The sequence below is a fragment of the Schistocerca americana genome, chromosome 4 (assembly GCF_021461395.2).
Source record: "Schistocerca americana isolate TAMUIC-IGC-003095 chromosome 4, iqSchAmer2.1, whole genome shotgun sequence".
Classification (NCBI taxonomy): Eukaryota; Metazoa; Arthropoda; class Insecta; order Orthoptera; family Acrididae; genus Schistocerca; species Schistocerca americana.
Genome location: NC_060122.1, coordinates 244,622,683 through 244,646,732, shown reverse-complemented (window position 1 = coordinate 244,646,732; position 24,050 = coordinate 244,622,683). Strand labels below are relative to the sequence as shown.

The following is a 24,050-nucleotide window of genomic DNA, read 5'->3' as shown; positions in this document are numbered from 1 at the left end:
CTTAAGAGGGGGTAGACTATATGAGAAACTGACTATGGAGAATAGGTAAAGAATGCATTGCGAAGTTATATAAAAAGGATTTGGGCCCAAATGAGTATTGTACAATCAGAAATAATTATTTTGAAAGAAATATGAACAGAATACAGAAAGCATGCTTGGATAGGATTTTTTTGGTGGAAACAAAGGATGAAATAAGAGGAAAGATGTATGAAGTTTTGGGTTGGACTGCAGTACCAAATGTTACACTGAAAACGAACCCTGTCCTTTCCTATTGGTGTTATCCCACTATGTGTGTGTGTACCCTTGTGTATTTGTTTTCTTCCTGTCTCTGTGTAATTTCATAGAATTTTTTCTTTTAATATTAAGCTACATTCACTATGATGAGGAATACTGTTATCCTCAAATACAATTGGCATTAATAATGTGTTATTTACTTTGTAAAGATGTTTAGACATTGTTTATTGTTTTGTTTTAATGCTCATGTGTAAAGTTGATGTTTCAATAATTATTCTGATCTATGTATGTACTTATGTCATAATTCCTGTAACATTGATGTATATGTTTATTTCTATTCTTTTGTAAAGCCTGTTTTACTACAAATGTTATCTGTATTGTTATGTTTTTAATAATGTATTTTGTACCTTTGTTATTGTATTCTTATGTTATAAAATTGTAATTGTCACCAGTTCATGATATTATTAACATGTAAGTTACATTTCACTGCACACGTTTCTGTTGGTCATAGTACATGGACAATATGTGAGAAGTAGGGACTGTTAGTGTTTGCACGTTTGTTAATAATTCTGCAAGGGACTGGATAACAGCATTGCTGGTTCTAAGGACAATTCCAAAAACTTTGTGAGTGCACAAGTGATGGTTTATGGACTTGCTATATTATCCGCAAGACTCTTCAATGGTGATTGTGCACCTGCACAGTCACAACAGATGGCTGCTGGCTATCTCTACAAGGACTACAGTGGGTCTACATCTTTGATGATCCATCAATACCATTATCTCTACAAGGACTAGAGTGGGTCTGCACCTCTGATGGCCCACCAATACCATACTCTCTACCAGGACTACAGTGGGTCTGCTCTGTGATGACCTACCTACCAATATTCTTCCAAACTACGACTGACTCTGCTGTGGGTTTGCTCTGTTGTGGCCCGTTATCTGTCAGCATGTCAAGAGTCAGCACTGTCTTTCCGTTAGAAGGACAACACTACTTCTTCAAGACTGCATGGAAATCCACTACTTCTGTGTGCAATTTCTTTTACTAATGAGACTTTGTGAAAAAAAAAACTGTAATTACTGTTATGATGTACGATTAGGACTGTCTTTATGGTCTGTGAGACAATTTTAGCTTTTGACCAACATAATATCAATAAGTGTGTGCATTTGATTTCTTTGTTATTGTAATTATGAAAAATTTTTTCAAATCTGTACTGGCCACTACCCCATCCAATTTGTAAAAATTTTTGTGGGGAGCATGGGGGCTATGTAAGTAGGCTGTTTATGTTTTCTCTATGTAAGTAGGCTGATTATGTTTTCTCTATGTAAGTAGGCTGTTTATGTTTTCTTATTGGCAACGTTACGTAGCGCTCAATATGAAAATCACTGGCTGTGCTGTGTGCAGTCTGTGGCTGCTTTGCATTGTTGTAATACTCGCCATTGTAGTGTTAGGCAGCTGGCTGTGAACAGCGCGTAGCGTTGCGCAGTTGGAGGTGAGCCGCCAGCAGTGGTGGATGTGGGGAGAGAGATGGCGGAGCTTTGCAGTTTGTCATGAACTGATATATATATATTATGATTTGTGATGATATTAAGGTAAATACATTGTTTGCTCTCTATTAATATCTTTCATTTGCTAACTACCCCTATCAGTAGTTAGTGCCTTCAGTAGTTTGAATCTTTTATTTAGCTGGCAGTAGTGGCGCTTGCTGTATTGCAGTAGCTTGAGCAGCGAAGATTTTTGTGAGGTAAGTGATTTGTGAAAGGTATAGTTTAATGTTTGTCAGGGCCATTCTTTAGTAGGGAGTTTTGAAAGTCAGATTGCGTTGCGCTAAAAATATTGTGTGTCAGGTTAAGCACAGTCATGTAAAATTGTTCAAAGGGGACGTTTCAGTGTTAGCGTCACACAAATATTATCATTAACGGTTGCGACTTCTAAGTAAGTTATCGGATGACTTCAATATGTTCCATGGGAACCACACACAGTTCAACTAAGACATGTGCAGAAAGATGGGCCAACCCTCAAATGTAAAATCTTGGAGATAAGTGTTGCCATCTGTTGCTGAGTACGGGAACTATCTAAATTGACATTGGTTTCCAACCTATGTAATATTTAAGGGTGAGACCAACCCATGCCCAGCAACAGATGGAAACACTTACGTTTTTACATTTGAGGGTTAGCCCACTTTTCCGCACATGTCTTCAATTGAACAGGTGAGGAGAGTGCTTACAATGTGGCATCTTCTGCTGCACGGCCCCTCCCATAGGAGGCTCGAGTCCTCCCTCAGGCATGGGTGTGTGTGTTGTTCTTAGCATAAGTTAGTTTAAGTAGCGTCTGAGTCTAGGGACCGATGACCTCTGCAGTTTGGTCCCTTAGACATTCACACACGTTTGAACATTTGGCATCTTCTGTTGTACTATGATGAGTTACTAGGTAAGGTATTCAGATCATCGTTTGGTGACTTGTTAATGAGCCTAAACTGGTGTTGATCTAAATTTTTATCATATAGATAAAAAATATCCGTCTTTCAGAACAACGTTTATTTTGTTTGTAGGAGAACGTATTTCACTTCTTTACAGCTCAACTCCCATGATCTCTCAGTCAACCCTACAGCAAGTGAACACTTACAACAGGAAGGGTTGTGTACAGTGAAATGTATGAAACCTGTACTGTGTGGCTCTTGTGCTTACAGAAGAACCAGTGGATACACGAAAAGAATATAAAATTGAGAATAAGTGATAAATCAAACCACGTATTGAAATGTGCTGCCAAGAAACACTACAGATCTCCCACTAAAAATGTGTAAATAAATAATTTCCTTTACATTATGGTGATGATACCTTACGGGTGAAACATATTCGCTTGGAAAAAAACTAAACATTCACTTGCAGAAGACGTGATTTTTATTATTAAAACGATAACATACAAGGGACGATCAAAAATTTTCCGTTTGTGGTGTAGCTGCAGCATATATACAACGTAGCGCGACTCTGATCTGGGTATATAAGCTCCGACATGTAGATCAGGGATCAGTGTGGTATTAATGTCTATCCGACGCGATTGCGGTAAATGCGGAAACGTGAACTATGGTGACATTATTACCAAATGCGTCCAAACAGACCATACTGCTGGTATTCTTTTCTTGCTTGCTGAAGGACAAACATCGGTAGATATGCAACATCTCTGTCGGAAACCACCATTGTGGAATGGTGCGCCAAGTTCCGTGCGACAAGGGGCGCTGCTGCTTCATGATAACGCTCGTCCCTGTATCGCAAATCCCCACGTAATTATAACGCCTCCGCTCCCTTAAAAAAAGGCCTCGAAGGGTCGACAATTCCTGTCGGACGACGATATGCAACAGGCTGCTACGGACTTCTTCACGCAGCAGCACAGACACGGTGTTTTAGCAGAGACGCATCTTCAACCTGGTGTGTCGGTGGGATGACTGCCTCAACGCTCAGGACGATTTTCCCTGCTTAGTTTACATGTTCTGGTCTGTACAGCCTTAGAATGGAAATTATTTGATCACCCCTTATAACTGAGGTAGCAACTGAGTAAGAATGGCGTCAAATACTTGAACTCTTGCTACTGACATTGTTTGTATACCGTCTGAGGCTGGACAATACAGTAAAATAATTTAGACACAATTCAGCTTTAGCCGACACATTGGTCGGCAAATGAAAATAAAATGGATGGAAACATTTGTCCCTACGATATCTGCCGAATAATACTTTTCGAATAGAGAAGCACAGACAGTTCTTGTTTCAAAAGTTGTTCTATGAATGATGTATTCAGAGATTCAGAGTCAACACTGTTTCTATATTTTACAACATTCTGTCAACATATTAGTTTAAGACCCTGGTTGCGAGGGCTAGGTCAATAAGGCATAACTGTAGTATTCTACATCTTTAAGCATTTAGTTCATCAGAGATACACTGAGTTGTTTCGATTTAATTGGTACATTCATTGTAATTTGCTACGAGTGTATCTCTTCATATTTAACATATATATTTATTCTCGCTTCCCGTAATTGTGTATTTGAGACGAAAACGTGAATCAGTCAACAGAGTGTAAGTTCCAATATACTCTCAGTGAACCTGGAACTTGGGAAGCTCTCGTAAAAATGCAGACTAACGACATCCCTAACCGCCACAGTGTCAACTGCGACTTAATCTCTGTTCTTGCTGTTCTTCCATTGTGTGATACAGCTGCGTAACCGTACGTGACCTTACACTACGCGACGCAATTATGTGACATAATAGAAGACCTGTTAAGAAAAAGAGACTTCAATGCTCTGCCAAGCGAGGAACTCCTGCGGAGTAAAATGCACATACTTGCACGTCCAGAAAAAGAGATACTTTTTTTCTGTAGTTTTGACTTTGGACTCTTATTTTGACTATGTGGGTAGAGATAGTTTCGACTGCATTCAATCTCAATAACACTGGCATTCCAGGACAGACTCGGCGATTGGCTGTGAGAGTGTGAAACGTAGTACATCTCCAGAATGCGCCACTGATGTCGTCATATTCTTCTACAATGATTTCATGAGCTTGAAGATCAAATAACAGAATTCACTGGCCTTCTCAGTTGCCACATTTGAACAGTAAAGAACCGCCGCGTCCTGTATTGAAAAAGAAAAGTAAGAGACCGTTACGATCATCAGTATTTTTTGTTTACTGGAGCTCTTTCTTTGTGAGAAATGGTAATTTTAAGTTATTACTACGACATAGACAAGCCAACTACCAGAACTGTTTTTAACTTTATATATATATATATATATATATATATATATATATATATATATATATATATATAGTCACAAAATATAAACCAAATACTATAAACAAAAATATGTACACATTACAGGCCACTGAAGATGCTTTGCAAAAAATAAAGGCAAACGCGTATGGCACGAAAACTGTGTTTCATTCGGTTGTAATTAGAAGGTCCCAAAGTAAAAATTATCAACATACCGTAATATAACACGCAAATGAGGACTACAAAAATTCAACGTATAAAAGCCATTTGACCGCCATTCCTATTATATATGAATCTACCTTATGAGGACATATGTGTTGTTTTGAGTGCGAAAAATGTCCGTACACCTCATTAAAAGAATGTCCATAACATTTTCTTAAATCCCTAAATTTTTTCAGGCTTCAAGAAAGGTACGACGCACAAGTTCAAGTATAATTGCCCTAAAGTTGAACAAGATTTCCCAGCTGTAAAAACGCTGCAGACGTAAGTGAGATGTTGTTGCAGAGAACTGTTTATAAATTACGATTTGTTAAGAGGGTGTCAATGACAGTCTTCATTGCTTTTAATATCCTTGTTCCCAGGCGCCACAGAAAGTTAGGAAAGCACATGGTAACTTGTTACCCGGATGGTTTCACAAAGCAATAACAGTAACCGCTGTTAAGTCTGATATAAACGGTGTTCGTGACTGTCGTTTTCAGGCGTAAAAGTGAAAGGCTTGCACCTAACTGCTAGTGACACTGTGCGCATAGTACTCATCACCAGAGCCGAACTCTGCAAATTGGCAGTTGTTAAACCGCTGCTGTCGTTACCACATTCGCACACACGTTTCTCTACGACGCCCTCACACAGTAATGAGCTTTAATTAGAAAGCTGTGTCATTCACTAGCGCAAAAACTTCCACATATCTGTAGTTACACGGAGAATATTGCTAACTGCAACATTGTTCTCTGCACATGAGCGAGGTGGCGCAGTGGTTAGCACACTGGACTCGCATTCGGGAGGACAACGGTTCAATACCGCGTCCGGCCATCCTGATTTAGGTTTAACGTGATTTCCCTCAATCGCTCCAGGTAAATGCCGGGATGGTTCCTTTGAAAGGGCACGGTCAACTTCCTTCCCTAATCTGATGACCTCGCTGTTTGGTCTCCTCCCCCAAACAACCACAACCCCAACCTTTTAAATCAGTTAAACTTCTCTGCAGACAGAGAATTAAGGGCGAGGGAGTCAGTATTGGATCATTCTTCATGTTAAACGATAACAGTCGAGCTCATAAAGATATATGTCAGTTGATTTTTTTTATGTTTTTCCGCCCTTTACATTTTGGTCGTTTAAAATTTTCGAGGGTTGTATGGGACACAAAATTTTAATTCGTAAAGAAGTCATTTTTGTTACAAAAAAGTTTTAATTGGAGCTCATACGGCTATAGCTTAAGACTTACGACTTCGTGTCTTTTCATAAAAACATAGCAGAAGCCATAACCCGCTTTCATTTTTGTCTTATTAAACCAATGATTTATTTTCAATCGCTCTGCATATTTGTACTATAGATTTAAGACCTCTTCTTTACTCAAAGACATAAGTTGGCTATCTAAAATTTTAAGACGGTCTTACGATACAGATTTCTGTTCATTACTGAATGTTTTATGGCCACCTCCTTGTAAATCTTAAAACATATCTCCTAATGCACTTTTTGGAACAGTATTTCTTGCTAGCTTCTCTGATCGTCAAGAAGTCTGACTTTTTCTACGGCTTCCTTCAAGTTATTTTCATCCCACTTATGTTCGGACTTCTCGATGCTTGCCTGTCAAAGATAAAAACCATAAAATTAAGTTTTTATGCTATACGTTTTGTCCGATACAACCCGAACGCACCGTTGCGGTAGTTTACCATTCCCGCTGTTTTTACCTAGGTTACACATTGTCACACTCTACACTGTACAGCGTAATATAAAGTGTATATAAAGATATATCGAAATTTAGTATTACTAACTTGCAAACAAAACACTCCAAAGTTAAGTCTGTGCAACGAAAACAGACAACTTGTTGCCATTTCGACACACACCGCTGTTTTAATTCAAAATCGCGCGAGCGGTCTTCAGTAAACATTTCTGCTCATCAGAACTACCGTTACAGCTTCACGGTGGGCAGTTCCCGAAATAAACGCGAAAAAGAGATTAATGATCCACGAAATTACGATTTGCGCTTGAGGGTATGGGTAGAGGACGCTGATAAACTTCCTAAAATACTATTAATTTTTTCGGTACAACTTTAGTGAAGATATCCGATTCGATTTTCCTTGTTATTTTATGATATCATTCAGAAGAGGAATTTGCAGTCGGAAAAAACGAATAGCATAATACAGGAGGAACAACTGTACCTTTCGAATAAATGGAGATAGTTACGCTTCAGGACAAGTCGTGTTCGTCACTGATGAATGTTACGATCACCGGTTGCTTTTTCCTATCGTGATATTAATATTTTCCAATTCTATTTTTAAAAATAAATCTTTATCTTTGAGATTTAATTGAATGCATGATTTAATTGAATGCATGATTTAATTGAATGCATGATTTAATTCAATGCATTTAATTTAATGCATTTCCTGTGTAAGATACAATAAGGTCTGAAAATCTAATCCCCATCAAGGCAAACGATTCCACGTTATGTCATACTGTGAACTGTCGCCCGCCCCAATTTCCGAACGTTTAAGTCATGCAAGACAACAGCTGGCTTTTTGAAAATTGTAATGATAACGACACACTATCGCCATGTAAGGTAGGTTATTTCCCATCCAGCAAAATTTTTGTCAAAGTGAAGTTCAAGACTGCCAGCGCGATAAAAAAGATATGCAGTAGCTGATAGTTCTGGCAAGTGTTTTAAACATACAAATCCCGTGGTTAGTGAGACAGCACCGGAGTTGCAATTTAAGTTACACAGCTTCTGGAATCATAAGGCAACTACCAGCACTACAGATAAGCTGTCGCAGCATAAGAACTAGAAGAATTTGTGCAGTATTTCTTCCTCCATATTCGGAGTATACGCAGGTACACAAAAACTTCCAATTCCTGCCGTATATTTTGATATTTCTTCCTGTACAGGGACAAGAAGATAGAATAACAGACAAGCACAGGTTGCTGTTGCATATAATGTGTGTGCCCCTTTCCAGACGTTGGTCAACTTGACATACGTGGCTCGAACCATTGCCAGGAGTCTCCTGATTTATTCAGAGCATGCTCCTCCTATGTAAATGGCAGACCCCAGGTGTACGGAACTATGCGCCAGTTGTCGCTAGTTGTAGTTTCGCTGGCACACGATTACAACGTTAATTTAGAGTAGTAAAGGGGTACTTTATCCACACCTTTCGAAAATTCTGTAATCTAGTCAATTACTTTATTTTTTGAAGGTCTGAAAAAATATTTATAGTTTTTAATTAATTCTTTAACAGATTTTTATACGTTTTAAATTTTTCACTTAAACGTAACTTAAGAATTTAAGCCCTAATAATAGATGTCACTTTCTGCAGTGATATATGAAGGCGTGGTGTCTATTTTTTTCGGACATGTCCAAAAGAACAGACACCACTCGTTCATACAGTTCATTTGCCTCGATGAGCAATGAATCCACAACCTTCAGTTCGAATGCAAAGTTACGTTCGACCTCCTGTCGAAATCTCGAAGTAGCGAGCATGGAGGACACGGACGGGAAATGCGGATAGGTAGCGCTCGGTGGAAGTGTGGGTCGGCCGGGAGGTGCGCGGGCATAGTCCGCGCCATTGCGATAAACTGTGTGTCCAGGTGGTGCAGTGGTTAACACACCTGCCTAGTAAGCGGGAGATCCTGCGTTGAGTCCAGGCCCGGCACAAATTTTCACTTTTCGCTGCTGCTTTCGCGTGAAGTTCCGAAACAGCTGATATCGATAGTTCCTTCTCTTTCCTTTCCTTTCCATTCTCCCTTCCCCACCTTCAATTTACATAATGTTTCTCCAATGACTGCCATACCCAGTGTTTCCAGGTTCCGGTCGTTACTTACACATCAATATCTCTTTAAAGGGTATTTTGGGAGTAAAAGTCAACAATAACGATCTAAATTTGAATTTAAAATATTTTTGTGGTGATCATAAAGTCCGCCCCCCTTAACCCTCATTCTTCTCCTCCTGCTGCTGGTATTGTAAGTGTGACGATATGTTAAGAGTGAGCTAAAAGATATTTTCAGGTTATGGAACCCATTTACAAATTGACACCTTTTTAAAAAGTACGTTATTAATATAAATCAACAACAACTGACGAATATTGTTTTTTTTAAATTTTTATAAGGTTGTCATTAAGTGCTCCCCCCCCTCCCCGCCCCTACCCTACCCTTTTGGCTATGTGCTATGGAAAATGCTTTGCTATTCCTAGGTTTATTATAGGTTTGCTTATAAATAAGTAAATCTTCTGCTACCAGTCACGATTTTTCTTTAGTTTACTTTTCGCACGACGCGTTTCGAGAAATAATTCCCATTTTTAAGTGCGTTTTTTGTGTGTATTAAGCCATTTCTTTTGATGTTGTCATTGTGTGTGAGTCTGCTTCATTTCGTTGACTTTTACTGCAATACATAAGAAACACGCGATTTTTAGTTGGGTATTAATTCTTTTTGTGAAGTTAGATGCGAAATTTATGTATGCAGTAAAAGTCAACGAAATTAAGCAGACTCACACACACTGACAACATCAAAAGAAATGGCTTAATACACACAAAAAACGATCTTGAAAATGGGAATTATTTCTCGAAACGCGTCTTACGAAAAGTAAAATAAAGAAAAATCGGGACTGGTAGCAGAAAGTTTATTTATTTATAAACAAACCTATTGTTTCCACAGTCGCAGGCTTTCAAAAACCATTTATAATGGATCAAATCAGCTAGGTTTATTGTATGCTTTTTAGTGGCCATGTTTTCTTATTTTGAAATACCTTTATTTAAAAACCGTGTTTACATATATACCGCTGGCTATTTGAAGTGTGGGAGGATGTAATGTCTCTTGCAGCGGTCTCTCCGCGATATTTTCAGAAATTTTATAAATTATATAACTCAGTACATATCTCGTCTTATCTTACCGATTCCTAAACTTTAATATACGATGATTATCAATGCAAAGTAGTTTCAAGCCCTATTATTCCTTGGAGCGTCCATTTACTCCATGGAATAGCTTCTCTGCTATCTATGTTTTCTCTTATGAAAAGAAGGATTCAGATCTTGCCGATTAGCCGTGAAAGAACGAAGATGTATATGTATGTATTGTCGAGCTAGTCGCCATCTTCATGAGATTCTGTATGAGAAGGAATTTAATACATGGACTAAACTAAAGTAAGTGTGTTCGCGTATTATTTAACTGATTATTATTGACAGTGTCTGCTTACTGCGCTGTGTTGCACGGGATCAGTGGGGAACGTCTGATTTACACTGGACGAACCCGCCGTTTTGTATGCTCAAGATATCCAGTTTATTACTTCCAATAAATAGGCTAACACGGTCTTACCAGCAGATCTCCGGTCTTCCCCAAGGGATCACCGAAAGTTAATAATTATTACAAATGTTTTCAGGAGATCGACTGACAATTTTCGTCGCACCGAGACTTCGAAATTGCTTCACTGCCTTATGGAATTTAAGTTAAGCTCAATTTAATCAGCATAGAACAGTATTGAACTGTGTGAATGTGATAAGCCTTTGTGAATGAAAATTCCCTTAATATACACATGTTTTTTACTATCCTGATCAGTGAAGCTAAATCAGGCCGGTGTGAGAGAGGTTTTTATATTTTAGATCCAACAAAAAATATTAAAAGGTGAAGGGATGCAGAACGATGATACGAGCTAACAGTAGCAGCAGTTGGATGCCGGTGGCAGCCGATCACTTTAGAGCGACCTCCCTCTGCGAGTTACTGCCTCCACCCTTCTGTTGGCGAGTGAAAAAAACGGTGATGAAAAGTGGGTGACCTTGAGTGTGGGGCGAGGGACACAGGTGTGGCCTTACCTGGCGCCCACGAGGAGCTGCTGGCGCGCCGGGTCGAACAGCAGCTGCGAGAAGTCGCGGCCCGCGGGGTCGCTGAACCGGTCCGCCGCGCTCAGCAGGTCTGCAACACACACGCCGGGCCGTCAGCGCGCAAGCTACGCCAAAACACACACACCTCCTTAAACCTGATTCATAAAGCACCGGGCGCGGTGGCGGCATTCGCAATAGCCTTCAGTGGAGCGTAAAGTTGACAACACGCCGTGTCGAGCATCCTTGGCGGGAACGTTTCGGCGTAATATCCACAGCAAGAGCGTTGCCAAGATCTGAACTGGGGGAGGAGGGTGGACAGGGGGGGGGGGGGGACTGGAAGGGGGCGGGGTTGGAGCGGTAGCTATCTATTTTCCGGGAAGGAAACGAGTGGAGGAAATAAAGCACAATTCCTTACAAAATAATACTGAAGACTATGCCTCTAAGCACTATGGGACTTAACATCTGAGGTCATCAGTCCACTAGACTTAGAACTACGTAAACCTAACTACATCTACATCTACATGATTACTCTGCAATTCACATTTAAGTGCTTGGCAGAGGGTTCATCGAACCACAATCATACTATCTCTCTACCATTCCACTCCCGAACAGCGCGTGGGAAAAACGAACACCTAAACCTTTCTGTTCGAGCTCTGATGTCTCTTATTTTATTTTGATTATCATTCCTACCTATGTAGGTTGGGTTCAACAAAATATTTTCGCATTCGGAAGAGAAAGTTGGTGACTGAAATTTCGTAAATACATCTCGCCGCGACGAAAAACGTCTTTGCTTTAATGACTTTCATCCCACCTCGCGTATCAAATCTGCCACACTCTCTCCCCTATTACGTGATAATACAAAACGATCTGCCCTTTTATGCACCCTTTCGATGTCCTCCGCCAATCCCACCTGGTAAGGATCCCACACCGCGCAGCAATATTCTAACAGAGGACGAACGAGTGCAGTGTAAGCTGTCTCTTTAGTGGACTTGTTGCATCTTCTAAGTGTCCTGCCAATGAAACGCAACCTTTGGCTCGCCTTCCCCACAATATTATCTATGTGGTCTTTCCAAATGAAGTTGTTCGTAATTTTAACACCCAGGTACTTAGTTGAATTGACAGCCTTGAGAATTGTACTATTTATCGAGTAATCGAATTCCAACAGATTTCTTTTGGAACTCATGTGGATCACCTCACACTTTTCGTTATTTAGCGTCAACTCCCACCTGCCACACCATACAGCAATCTTTTCTAAATCGCTTTGCAACTGATACTGGTCTTCGGATGACCTTACTAGACGATAAATTACAGCATCATCTGCGAACAACCTAAGAGAACTGCTCAGATTGTCGCCCAGGTCATTTATATGGATCAGGAACAGCAGAGGTCCCAGGACGCTTCCCTGGGGAACACCTGATATCACTTCAGTTTTACTCGATGATTTGCCGTCTATTACTACGAACTACGACGACCTTCCTGACAGGAAATCACGAATCCAGTCGCACAGCTGAGACGATACCCCATAGGCCCGCAGCTTGATTAGAAGCCGCTTGTGAGGAACGGTGTCAAAAGCTTTCCGGAAATCTAGAAATACGGAATCAACTTGAGATCCCCTGTCGATAGCGGCCATTACTTCTTGCGAATAAAGAGCTGCGTTGCACAAGAACGATGTTTTCTGAAACCATGCTGATTACGTATCAATAGATCGTTCCCTTCGAGGTGATTCATAATGTTTGAATACAGTATATGCTCCAAAACCCTACTGCAAACCGACGACAGTGATATAGGTCTGTAGTTCAATGGATTACTCCTACTACCCTTCTTAAACACTGGTGCGACCTGCGCAATTTTCCAATCTATAGGTACAGATCTATCGGTGAGCGAGCGTTTGTATATGATTGCTAAGTAGGGAGCTATTTGTATCAGCGTAATCTGAAAGGAACCTAATCGGTATACAATCTGGACCTGAAGACTTGCCCGTATCAAGTGATTTGAGTTGCTTCGCAACCTCTAAGGTATCTACTTCTAAGAAACTCATGCTAGCAGCTGTTCGTGTTTCAAATTCTGGAATATTCCATTCGTCTTCCCTGGTTAACTAACCTAAGGACATCACACACATCCATGCCCGAGGCAGGATTCGAACTTGCGACCGTAGCAGCAGCGCAGTTCCGGACTGGAGCGCCTAGTAACACTCGTCCACAGCGGCCGGCTACTGAAGACTATTGATAAGCTTCATTTATTAATCATGACCAGTAATGCTACGAAGTAATGACATTACCGCAGAACATTATCGTCGAACCTCGATTACCCGACCTTTGATTAACTGATTCCTCGGATTACCCGACCACGTATCTGACCACCCGTCTGTGCTGAGCGCTGAGTAGCGTGCCAGCGTTATCTATCGATTTTACTCAAAAAACCTACCACCTACTGCGACTGTATTGCTAGATAAGGCCCAAGTCAACTCCCTGAATCTGAAAATGGTTCAGATGGCTCCGAGCATTATGGGACTTAACATCTGAGGTCATCAGTCCCCTAGAACTTAATACTACTTAAACCTAACTAACCTAAAGACATCACAAACATCCATGCCCGAGGCAGGATTCGAACCTGCGACCGTAGCAGAAAAAATTGTTCCTATGGTTCTAAGCACTGAGGTCATCAGTCCCCTGCACTCAGAACTATTTAAACCTAACTAACCTAATTCTTAATGCGGCCTGCTTCGAATAATTATTGTTGCTAATGTTAATAATTATTACTGTTAACGTTAATAATTATTGGTGTTAATGAAATAGCGTCGTCACCAACTAAAACCGTATCTTATAGCATGCCGAGTGTTCTCGAATGTAATGCACGTAATATGATACGTAATTTCAGTTCTGGCGACAGTGCTTCATGCATTACAGTACCTTTATTCCTTATCGCATAACTAACTCTGTTTAGAAGAAACAGTTCTGGTGACATTCTAAGATAATTAAAAGAACTTCTTGGATCTTCCCTTATAAATTATTTCAGAAAGGATGCTGAGCAACCGAGCTGACGTCTTTTCTTCATCCATTCACGAATCGAAACACGTTTCTCTTTTTTTTGCCTTATGCAGCGATTCCACGCAACAAGCTTTAACTCCACACAACTCATACGACGGGCAGCTGCCAAAACTTTAATTTCAGACACGACCCAGGGACCCACAAAACGACGAAACTGAAGTGAATACTGGTGTCGCCGTGTCTATAGCCATATATGAAACCACTTGCGTGCAACTCATTCCACGCAACGAGTGGCGCAACCCAATGTCGTCGTGTAAACTAGGCTTTACAGTTGCAGATAGCTGAACATGGGTCTGGACAAGGTGAGCAGGGCTTTACTCGTAAATCTGTTTTATCAAAACAACAGCAATACCGCTGCTGCTCTTCGCGAATATCGACGCTTTAAAGCAGGGGTGTCCAAACTTTTTAGTCCGCGGGCCACATTGACTCCTCCACGAAGTCATGAGGGCCAAGATCTACCTAGTGGGATTAAAGCACCCTAGCACTCCATGATCACCGTAATGTAACGTTAAAGGAAAGATGAAATCGCAAAAATCTAAGGTTGTGGGAATAGCTAGCACTGAAACGAACTACGGTTTTTATTTAATTACATAATTTTGATTGGTGGACGTACCTGATCGAAATTCTGGCGTATTTTATTCTGGAGAATTTCACCGACAAAAAAGTATGTCACTGCACATTCTTCACGAAAGCGTCCTGCAAAGTTAACGAAATCTCAAAATCATTGTTAGCAACACTATTACTGCAAGACGTAACAGAGGTGGAGTATGTCAACGCATTGTTATTTCAAGCGGCGCAACAATAAGTTTAGTTATGTAGTTTTGTAGCGAGTAGCAGAGCCAATGTCGTGGTGTATTGGTCGCGATAGGCCTCGAAACTAAATTGTTGGCAGTATAGGTACCACCTCAAATATTTGGCGGCCGCACACCGGGGATGCCCGGCCAGCTAGCGCGGGCCGGTTTGCCGGACCTCGCGGGCCGGTCTTGGCCCGCGGGCCGTAGTTTGGAGACCCCTGCTTTAAAGAATATGGAGGGATCTTCTTTCAGGCCGGTGTTGAACAACTTGATTCGGAAGATAGAATTAACCGGTGGTTTTGGAATCGGTCCTGGGAGACCCCGACGGCCAGTTGCGCCACAAATTGTTGCCATGACTACAAGCAGTGAACGGGTTGTGTCACGACAGCTGGAAATCCCGTGGCCCACCGTTCGAAAAATGCTACGAACAGCTGTGAAACGGTATCCGCACAAGCTTCCAGGCCGTCGTCGATGCAGATGTTTGTCACATTGAGCAACTTTTGTAACTTGGAACGTAAACATGGTTCGCAATTAACAGATGTTAACCTCTCACGCAGAAATTAAAATGTGTTTCTTTCAATGGTTTATTCGTTATTTCTCTTCCTTATGTCCTTACAAATGTTTCGACAGAGTTCCATGGAACTACGATGACTCAATTTTTATGGGGCCCCTCTCAAGTAGCCAAAGTTTAATTATAACCACGCCGTACATTCTTGACATATGAGATTAGCGTTCGTGACAGCAAAAATTATTCATAACTGCTGCTACTAATAACTAAATGTGTAAAAGCAGGACAACTTTAGGTGCTACTGAAGTTTTAGTTTTAGAGCAAATTATAGAAAAATAGCGTCATATCTGATATGCCAAAGACGGCTTGATATGGGCGCCATGCCCAGTACAGTTTGTTCACTGCATGGTTACTGCTACTCTTTGTCACAACTACAAGATGTTTACGTAGCCCATACTAAAGTCTAGAAGATGTGTCAAAGAAGGTAATTGGGAAACTTTGTTGGGTGCATTTATGGAGATCCAGTGTCCTAGATACAAGGCCTTCGGTTACCTCCTGTAAAACAGCCGATCACATCATTCTTCGAAGCACGGAGCAAGTCTAACACAAATGTAAGACGTGCAAGAAAATTGCAGTTCGAAAAGAAGAGAGAGCAGTGAGAGAGAAACAGATGTTTACATTGGAAATCTGACACACGTTGGTGAATGGTACGATCGTCTGACAAAGTAATTACATAGAAGCGGAATGAATAAATTGTGTCGCAACTGATTGATCTGCGAGCTACCCAGTAACGAAAATAGCCTTGCGGGCAAGTTTCCTTTTGCGTCGTGCGTACGGTCATGGAATTTGTATTTCAGTCACGTGCGCGTCTACGAAAGCGATCCGGCGGAGAAAGTATTCTGGCAAGGGGCCTAGCGCATAAACGGCGGGACCCAACCTGCTGTCGTAAGCACCTGTAGTGTGTTTACACCTAATTTCTTTGTCACTCTAATGTTAGATATTTTGTTTTCTCTCAAGCGTCCATATCAATTAGCAAGCTTTCTCGTCATTTTGGTGGGTAAATAGCTTGTTCTTTCCCTTTCTATAATACTTCCTGATATTTTGGGAAACGTAGTCTGGTGTTTTGCTGAGTATATCCGTATTTCTCTTTTGATGTGTGTGGTGTCGTCGTGAGCAATGGTTTTTTACGGGGTACGAGACTAAAAATTTTCATTGCATGTACAGTCTAAGAAAAAATGAAAAAACACACCACGAAGGAATTGTACAAACGGGACGGAAGTCAGTAGACGTCATGTACACGTACAGACAAACAAATGATTACAAACGAAACTTCCTGGCAGATTAAAACTGTGTGCCGGACCGAAACTCGAACTCGGGACCTTTGTCTTTCGCGGGCAACTGCTCTACCATCTGAGCTACCCAAGCACGACCCGTCCTCACAGCCTTAATTCCGGCAGAGCACTTGTCCGCGAAAGGCAAAGGTCCCGAGTTCGAGTCTTGGTCCGGCACACAGTTTTAATCTGTCACGAAGTTTTTAATCAACTGTTTGGCTGTACATGTACATCGCATATAGCGATTTCCGTCCCATTCGTATAATTCTTTAGTGGTAGGTCTTTTTTTTTTTTGCCTTAGAGAGTAGCTCACTTCGCAAAGTTTGTTGGGAAACTAATGGAGACTGACTTCCACACACTGACAGCAATTCCTGTCAGACTGTAAACCGAGTGTCGTTGACACTCCTCCCCGCTCCCGGTCGATTAGGATTTTTGTACGACCACTGTCCTCACGCCGCGTTACGTGGCTGAGAGTGGAACATCGGTCCTTGTAGATACGTTGGAGAGTCCGCACTGATACACCAACAAATCGGTCAGCTTCGTTGACGGTCTGGTCACGGTCACGTCCAAACACACCAGTTCCTTTCTGCCATTGTATCACGTCTCCAAATCGATCCATCTTACTGCCCTCATTCCAAAAACCTATTTCCACATACTGACATAAATTACGACAGATATGGAAGGTGACATGACCGTGTGGTAACAGTCCTTCAACAACTACAGCACCCTAAAGCGATCAGTGTGCTCCCTTCAGGGTGTAGCCAATATTTTATCCTGTGACTTTATTTTATTGCCGTCCGCCCCCAGTAGGAGACTGGTCAGCGCGACGGTCAATCCTCTGCTCCCGGGTTCGATTCCTGGCTGGGTCGGGGAATTTTCTCCGCCCAGGTGTTGGGCTGTCATCATCCTACCATTCTCATCGACTGCGCGTCGCCGAAGTGGCGTCAAATTGTAAGACCGGCACCCCGCGAACGGCCTGTCCGACGGGGGGCCTTAGCCATACGATTAAATAAATACATTTTATTGCCAATGGCCCTCCCATCAGATCACCGAAGGTAAGCGCTGTTGGGCTTGGCCAACACTTGGATCGGTGATCGTCCGGTCTGCCGAGCGCTGTTGGCAAGCGGGGTGCACTCAGCCCTTGTGAGGCAAACAGAGGAGCTACTTGACTTGACTCCGGTCACGAAAACTGAATGGCCGGGAGAGCATTGTGCTTACCACATGTCCCTCCAGGTCCGCACCCAATGACGCAATTAGCTGAGGACAACAAGGCGGTCGGCCAGTACCGTTCGGCCTTCCGACACCTCTTCGGACGGGGTTTAGCTTTCGGAGACTTTATTTTGTTTATTAATATATGCTGAAATATAAATAACGAGATTTTATCTTCCAGAGACAATGCGAAAATCAAATCATATTGTTCCCTATTCGAAGTTCACGCCGTTTGGTGTCAAGTTACAGATTATGTACCAAGCATTTCATCTGCATTTCGCAGTGTCGTCTCACTCAAACTTGCTTCTACTTTATCAAAAACTGCATGTAATATTCTTTGAAAAAGCTTCATCTTTTCCTTTTGTAATGGATTACGAACTTAATGCAGCAGATTTCGTCTCTTACGTACGTAAAACATTTAGGAGACAATCTGAGTGGCCCTCTTAAGATTGTCTGCAGATGATGCTGTATCTTAAAGTTCAAATGGTTCAAATGGCTCTGAGCACTATGGGACTTAACTTCTGAGGTCATCAGTCCCCTAGAACTTAGAACTAATTAAACCTAACTAACCTAAGGACATCACACACATCCATGCCCGAGGCAGGATTCGAACCTGCGACCGTAGCGGTCATGTGGTTCCAGACTGTAGCGCCTAGAACCGCTCGGCCACTCTGGCCGTCTATCTTAAAGTAATCAGATGATTTAGACAAGATAAGTGTATGGTGCAAAAAGTAACAGTTGACTCTAATGAAGTGAAAAGTGTAAGGTGAGCCACGATAAATCACACAAATCTAAAGGCTGTAAACTGAACTAAATACGTAGGGATTACAATTGCGAATAACTTAAATTGGAACGATCACACAGATAGTGTTGTAGGGAAAGCAAACAAAGACTGCAATTTATTGGTAGAACACTCAGAAAGTGCAACAGATCTACAAAAGAGACCGCTTACCCGCTTACACCGGGCTTGTCCGCCCTCTTCTGGGATACTACTGAGCGGTGTGGGATCTGCATCAAATACGACTGACGAGTATCTGTGCCGCATTGTCACCGCGACATGAGGGCCTGTCGAAAGCAGAAAATGTGTCGTGTGACACGGTCGGCGCTCTCTCTGTGTACATATCGTTAAAAGGTAAAGCTGTTATCAGCCCGATGGCTGGTTTCAACTCCATACACTTTTACTAGGCGTGGTCCTACTGGGGATGGCACGCAGTTGCTTCCTTACGTCCTTTGAACTGATTTATCCAACAAGTTGTAGGAGGAATTGGGGGGGGGGGGGGGTGCAGGGCTACTGTTAAACGTCGTCTCCCAACAATGGTGCATTCCGCCATTTTGCAGGTTGACAAACGGTGCGAGAAGGGAAATAAGTGATAAGCGACAGATAACAACCTTATATTTGACCGAGGATCGAACATGAGACCATTGGACGTGTAGTCTGGCTCTTTTTTTTTAATTACTGCAATGTTCTTACATATTTATACAATAAATCGAACTTTAGACACAAATTAAACGATTTAGAGACATTAGAATACGCCACAATTAGAAAAAAACTATCGGAGCTGAAATATGGATCCAGGACTTTCTGCATACGAAGTAGACACCCCCTTGCATGAAAAGTTCTTGATCAAAAGCTTAAAACTTTGTTCATAAAAGCGGTTTGCCTTTGTTTCAAACATCATTATTCTATTCCATCTTTCTCTAAAGCAATTTCTAACATACTGCCGAAGATAGTTTTGATATTACCATATGGTTTTGGCTTCCAAAATGCTGTCTCCATGCTGTCTGTATGTTGTCACTGCTGCATCTATTGCGCAGTTACCTATGAACCAAACCATTGTGTAGTAGTATCTCCGTAGTATAACTTCTTGCCGCACTTCTCCCGAGCACTGCTAATTTCTGTCGCATCCATTTCTATTCGCTTATCTGTCCACCACAAGTAAAATTATGGTGTTGTGTGTGCGTTAGCCCACATTTCAAACACTTCTCTCTGTCGTTATGAGCCACCAGACTACATTAGCGCTAAAACAACAACCAAATACCTGGCACATAGATGGGGATCTATTTCCAGTGTCGTCACACTAATTATAAATTGTTTTCACGTCCGTCGATTTCGACCTGTTAAGAATAACGTATTGAATTCTAGCACCTAGAATGTCTTGAATCCTGTCACAAATCTTGTCTGTAAGTTTGTAGTTTGTTCAGTGCGGAATGGTACTGAATGCCTTCCAGAAGCGAAGGAACGCGGCATCAACCTGTACGCCTTTCCGTACAGCGCTCTGGATTTCATGAGCGAACAGAAGGAGCTGTGTTTAGCGAGATGCCACGGAATCCATATTGCTTTATATAGTGGTGATTTTCGTTCTCCACATAAAGCGTTCAGTCTGGATTATACAGGATTTACTGTCGCATTCAGTGTAAGTAGCAAAAGTTTTGTATCTGCCTGCATGTAGTGACGTCGTGACTCGTGCAGCAAACGAGAGAGCGATTGGTAACGATTAAGATCACGTAGTGAACGTCTGACCACCATAAGGCCGTCATAAGTGTTCAGGATCAATCCAGAGCGAATACTGCAAAGCAAGCACTGTAGCACATGTAAGTCTAAGCCTTCCGTTATAGTGAAGAAGAACGGAAAACAAACCTGAGGATGTGTAAGATGACGATCAGTTTGGCTCCAGGAAAGATAAATATGATAGAGATGCAGTTCTGACGCTGCGGTTGATAGTGGAAGGAAGACTGAAGGAAAACTAAATACGTTCGTAGGATTTGTCGACGTGGAAAAAGTGTTCGACAATCGAAAATGGTGCAAGATGTTGGAAATTCTAAGAAAAATAGGGGTAAGCTATAGGAAAGACAAATAATATATACAATATGTGCATGAACCGAGACGGAATAATAAGACTGGAAGATCAAGAACGAAGTGCCTGGATTAAAAAGCGTGTAAGACAGGAATGTGGTCTTTCATCCCTACCGTTCAATCTACACATGGAAGAAGCAATAACAAGCATGAAAGGTTCAGGAGAGCAACTGGTTGATGGTTGTTTGATTTGGGGGAGAGGGACCAAAGAGCGAAGTCATCGGTCCCATCGGATTGGGGCAGGATAGGGAACGAAGTCAGCCATGCCCTTTCATAGCCACCATCCCGGCATTTGCCTGAAGCGATTTACGGAAATCACGGAAAACCTAAATCAGGATGGCAGGACGCGGATTTGAACCGTAGTCCTTCCGAATGCGAGCCCATTGTGATAACCATTGCGCGACCTCGTTCGGTAAAGGAATAGAAATTCAAGGTGAAATGTTATCAATGAAAAAATTGGCTGATGAGACTGCTGTACATAGCAAAAGTGAAGAATAATTACAGAGTCTGTTGAATGGAATGAAGGCCGGCCGGAGTGGCCAAGCAGTTCTAAGCGCTTCAGTCTGGAACCGCGCGACCGCTACGGTCGCAGGTTCGAATCCTGCCTCGGGCACGGATGTGTTTGATGGCCTTACGTTAGTTAGGTTTAAGTAATTCTAAGTTCTAGGGGACTGATGACCTCAGATGTTAAGTCCCATAGTGCTCAGAGCCGTTTGAAACGTTTTTTGAATGGAATAAACAGTCTACTGAGTACAGAATATAGACTGAGAGTAAATCGAAGAAAGACGGAAGTAATGAGAAGTAACAGAAATGAGAACAGCGACGATCTTAACATCAGGACTGGGGATATCGAAGTAGACGAAGTAAGGAAATCTGATAAGTAGGCAACAAATTAACCCATGACGCTGGATGAAGGAGGACGTACATAGCAGAACAGCACTGGTAAAAACAAGATTCCTGGCCAAGAGATGTCTGCTGGTATCAAAAATAGGGCTTAAGTTGAGGAAAAGATTTCTGAGAATGTCCGTTTGGTCCACAGGATTGTATGATAGTGAAACACGGACCTTGGTAAAATCGGAACAAATGGAAATCAAAGCTTTTGAAATGTGGTGTTACAGAAGAACGTTAAAAATTTGGTGGACTGACAAGGTAAGAAATGAGGAGGTTCCCCACAGAATCGACGAGGGAAGGAGTACATGGAACACACTGAAAAGAATAATGGACAGGGTGATACATCTGTTAATACACCAGGGAATAACTTCCGTGGTACTAGAGGGAGCGGTAGATGTTGAAAACTGTAGAGGAAGACGGAGATTGGCATACATCTGAGACGAAAAGTGTGGCACAGGAAAAGAATTCGTGGCGGGCCGCACCAAACCAGTTTTAAAAGGAAGTCGGAAAAGGAATATGAGGCGGCGTAACGACTCAGAAGATTTTATCACCATTACTATCATATGTTGCAGTTTAACGCTTCAAGCGATAACAAACTATTGTCAGCATGCGGCCGCGCGCGCGTATTTAAGCACCGAACCGCGCCAGAGTAGGAAAGGGGGAGGAGGCAGGGGAGGGGGGTGACGCGGTGCGCGGCCGAAGTCGGCCGACTTTTAACGACCTCTGTCGATCCAGAACTAGGCAGCCTTGATGCGAATTGCTGTGAGCGAATAGTAATTGCCAGCTGCAGTATCTGAAACTCTACATCGGTACAACTCTACATCGGTACTGCGGCTTGTAGAGAATCTGATTCACTGCCGGATACAAGGTTTTTTGTCAGGTAAAGACGCCTAGAAGCCGTTTGCTGTCACACAGGTCATAAGGGAACATACCGCTGTGGTGCGACGACGGAATGTGGACGCGGTTGAGCGACACTGGCGCAGAGGTGCGGCGCTGACGTTGTCCAGTTTTGTTGGGAGTCGGAGTGACCGGAGGCAGGTCCCACACCGTGCGGCGCTGAAGGTCGGGACCCTGGCGGTGTGTGGGACCTTTAATTACAGGTACGGCCGGTAGCCGCCTGTGGCCGCTATCGAACATCGCCCCGCACGCGAGCAGCAGCTCTCCGTTTAAGCCCCGTGGCCAGCCTTAGCGGTGAACGCCGCATCCGGTCATGTGTACCTGCACCGCCCACTTCATCTCCAGAAGCTGGTGGCGATGTAACGAGAAGCAAACATACTGACATCAGCTGCTGTTAAATGCGAGCAACAGAACACAGCACCTACCGAACATTCATCAAGATGTGCGCGGGAGGCTTAACGCAGAACGCTGGAACCACTCATCTCGGATATACGCACGGTCCACGCACTGGCGAAATACCAAGTATCGTGATGACATAACTATTTCGTCAATTTATTGCCATAGCGTGTTACCATATTCAGTACTCACGATGACATTCACTAAAGTGATAAACGTCATGGAATACGTCGTAATATCGTGGTGGACCTCCTTTCGCCCTGCGTAGTGCAGCAACCCGACGGGGCATGGACTCAACACGTCATTGGAAGTAAAAAAAAAAATGTTTCAAACGGTTCTAAGCACTACAGGACTTAACATCTGAGGTCATCAGTCCTCTAGAAATTAGAAGTACTTAAACCTAGCTAAGCTAAGGACATCACACACATCCATGGCCGAGGCAGGATGGCAATGACGCATACACGCTTCCAATGTGCGTTCACCGCGATGTCGCCAAACACGGATGTGACCATCATGATGCTGTAAACAGAACCTGGATTCATCCGAAAAAAATGACGTTTTGCCATTCGTGCACACACGTTCGTCGTTGAGTACGCCATTGCAGGCGCTCCTGTCTGTGATGCAGCGTCAAGGGTAACCGCAGCCATGGTCTGTGAGCTGATATTCCATGCTGTTGCAAACGTCGTCGAACTGTTCGTGCAGATGATTGTTGTCTCGCAAACGTCCCCATCTGCTGATTCAGGGATCGAGACGTGGCTGCACGATCCGTTACAGCCATGCGGATAAGGTGCCTGTCATCTCGACTGCTAGTGATACGAGGCCGTTGGGATCCAGCACGGCGTTCCGTATTAGCCTCCTTAACCCACCCATTCCATGCTCTAACAGTCATTGGATCTCGACCAACGCGAGCAGCAATGTCGCGATAGGCTACAATATGACCTTTATCAAAGTCGGAAACGTGATGGTACGCATTTCTCCTCCTTACACATCACAACAACGTTTCACCAGGCAACGCCGGTCAAATGCTGTTTGTGTATGAGAAATCGGTTGGAAACTTTCCTCATGTCAGCACGGTGTAGGTGTCGCCACCGGTGCCATCCTTGTGTGAATGTTCTGAAAAG

The 24,050-nt window shown here is 42.6% G+C and overlaps 1 protein-coding gene across 1 annotated transcript in view; it reads right to left on the bottom strand.

Moving 5' to 3' along the window:
* Positions 1-24,050, bottom strand: part of LOC124612431 (semaphorin-5A) — a 664,451-nt gene that overhangs the window by 254,636 nt on the left and 385,765 nt on the right. Inside the window, exon 3 of the mRNA XM_047140638.1 lies at positions 10,994-11,093. Coding sequence (XP_046996594.1) covers positions 10,994-11,093 — 100 coding nt within the window. The remainder of the gene's footprint in view (positions 1-10,993; positions 11,094-24,050) is intronic.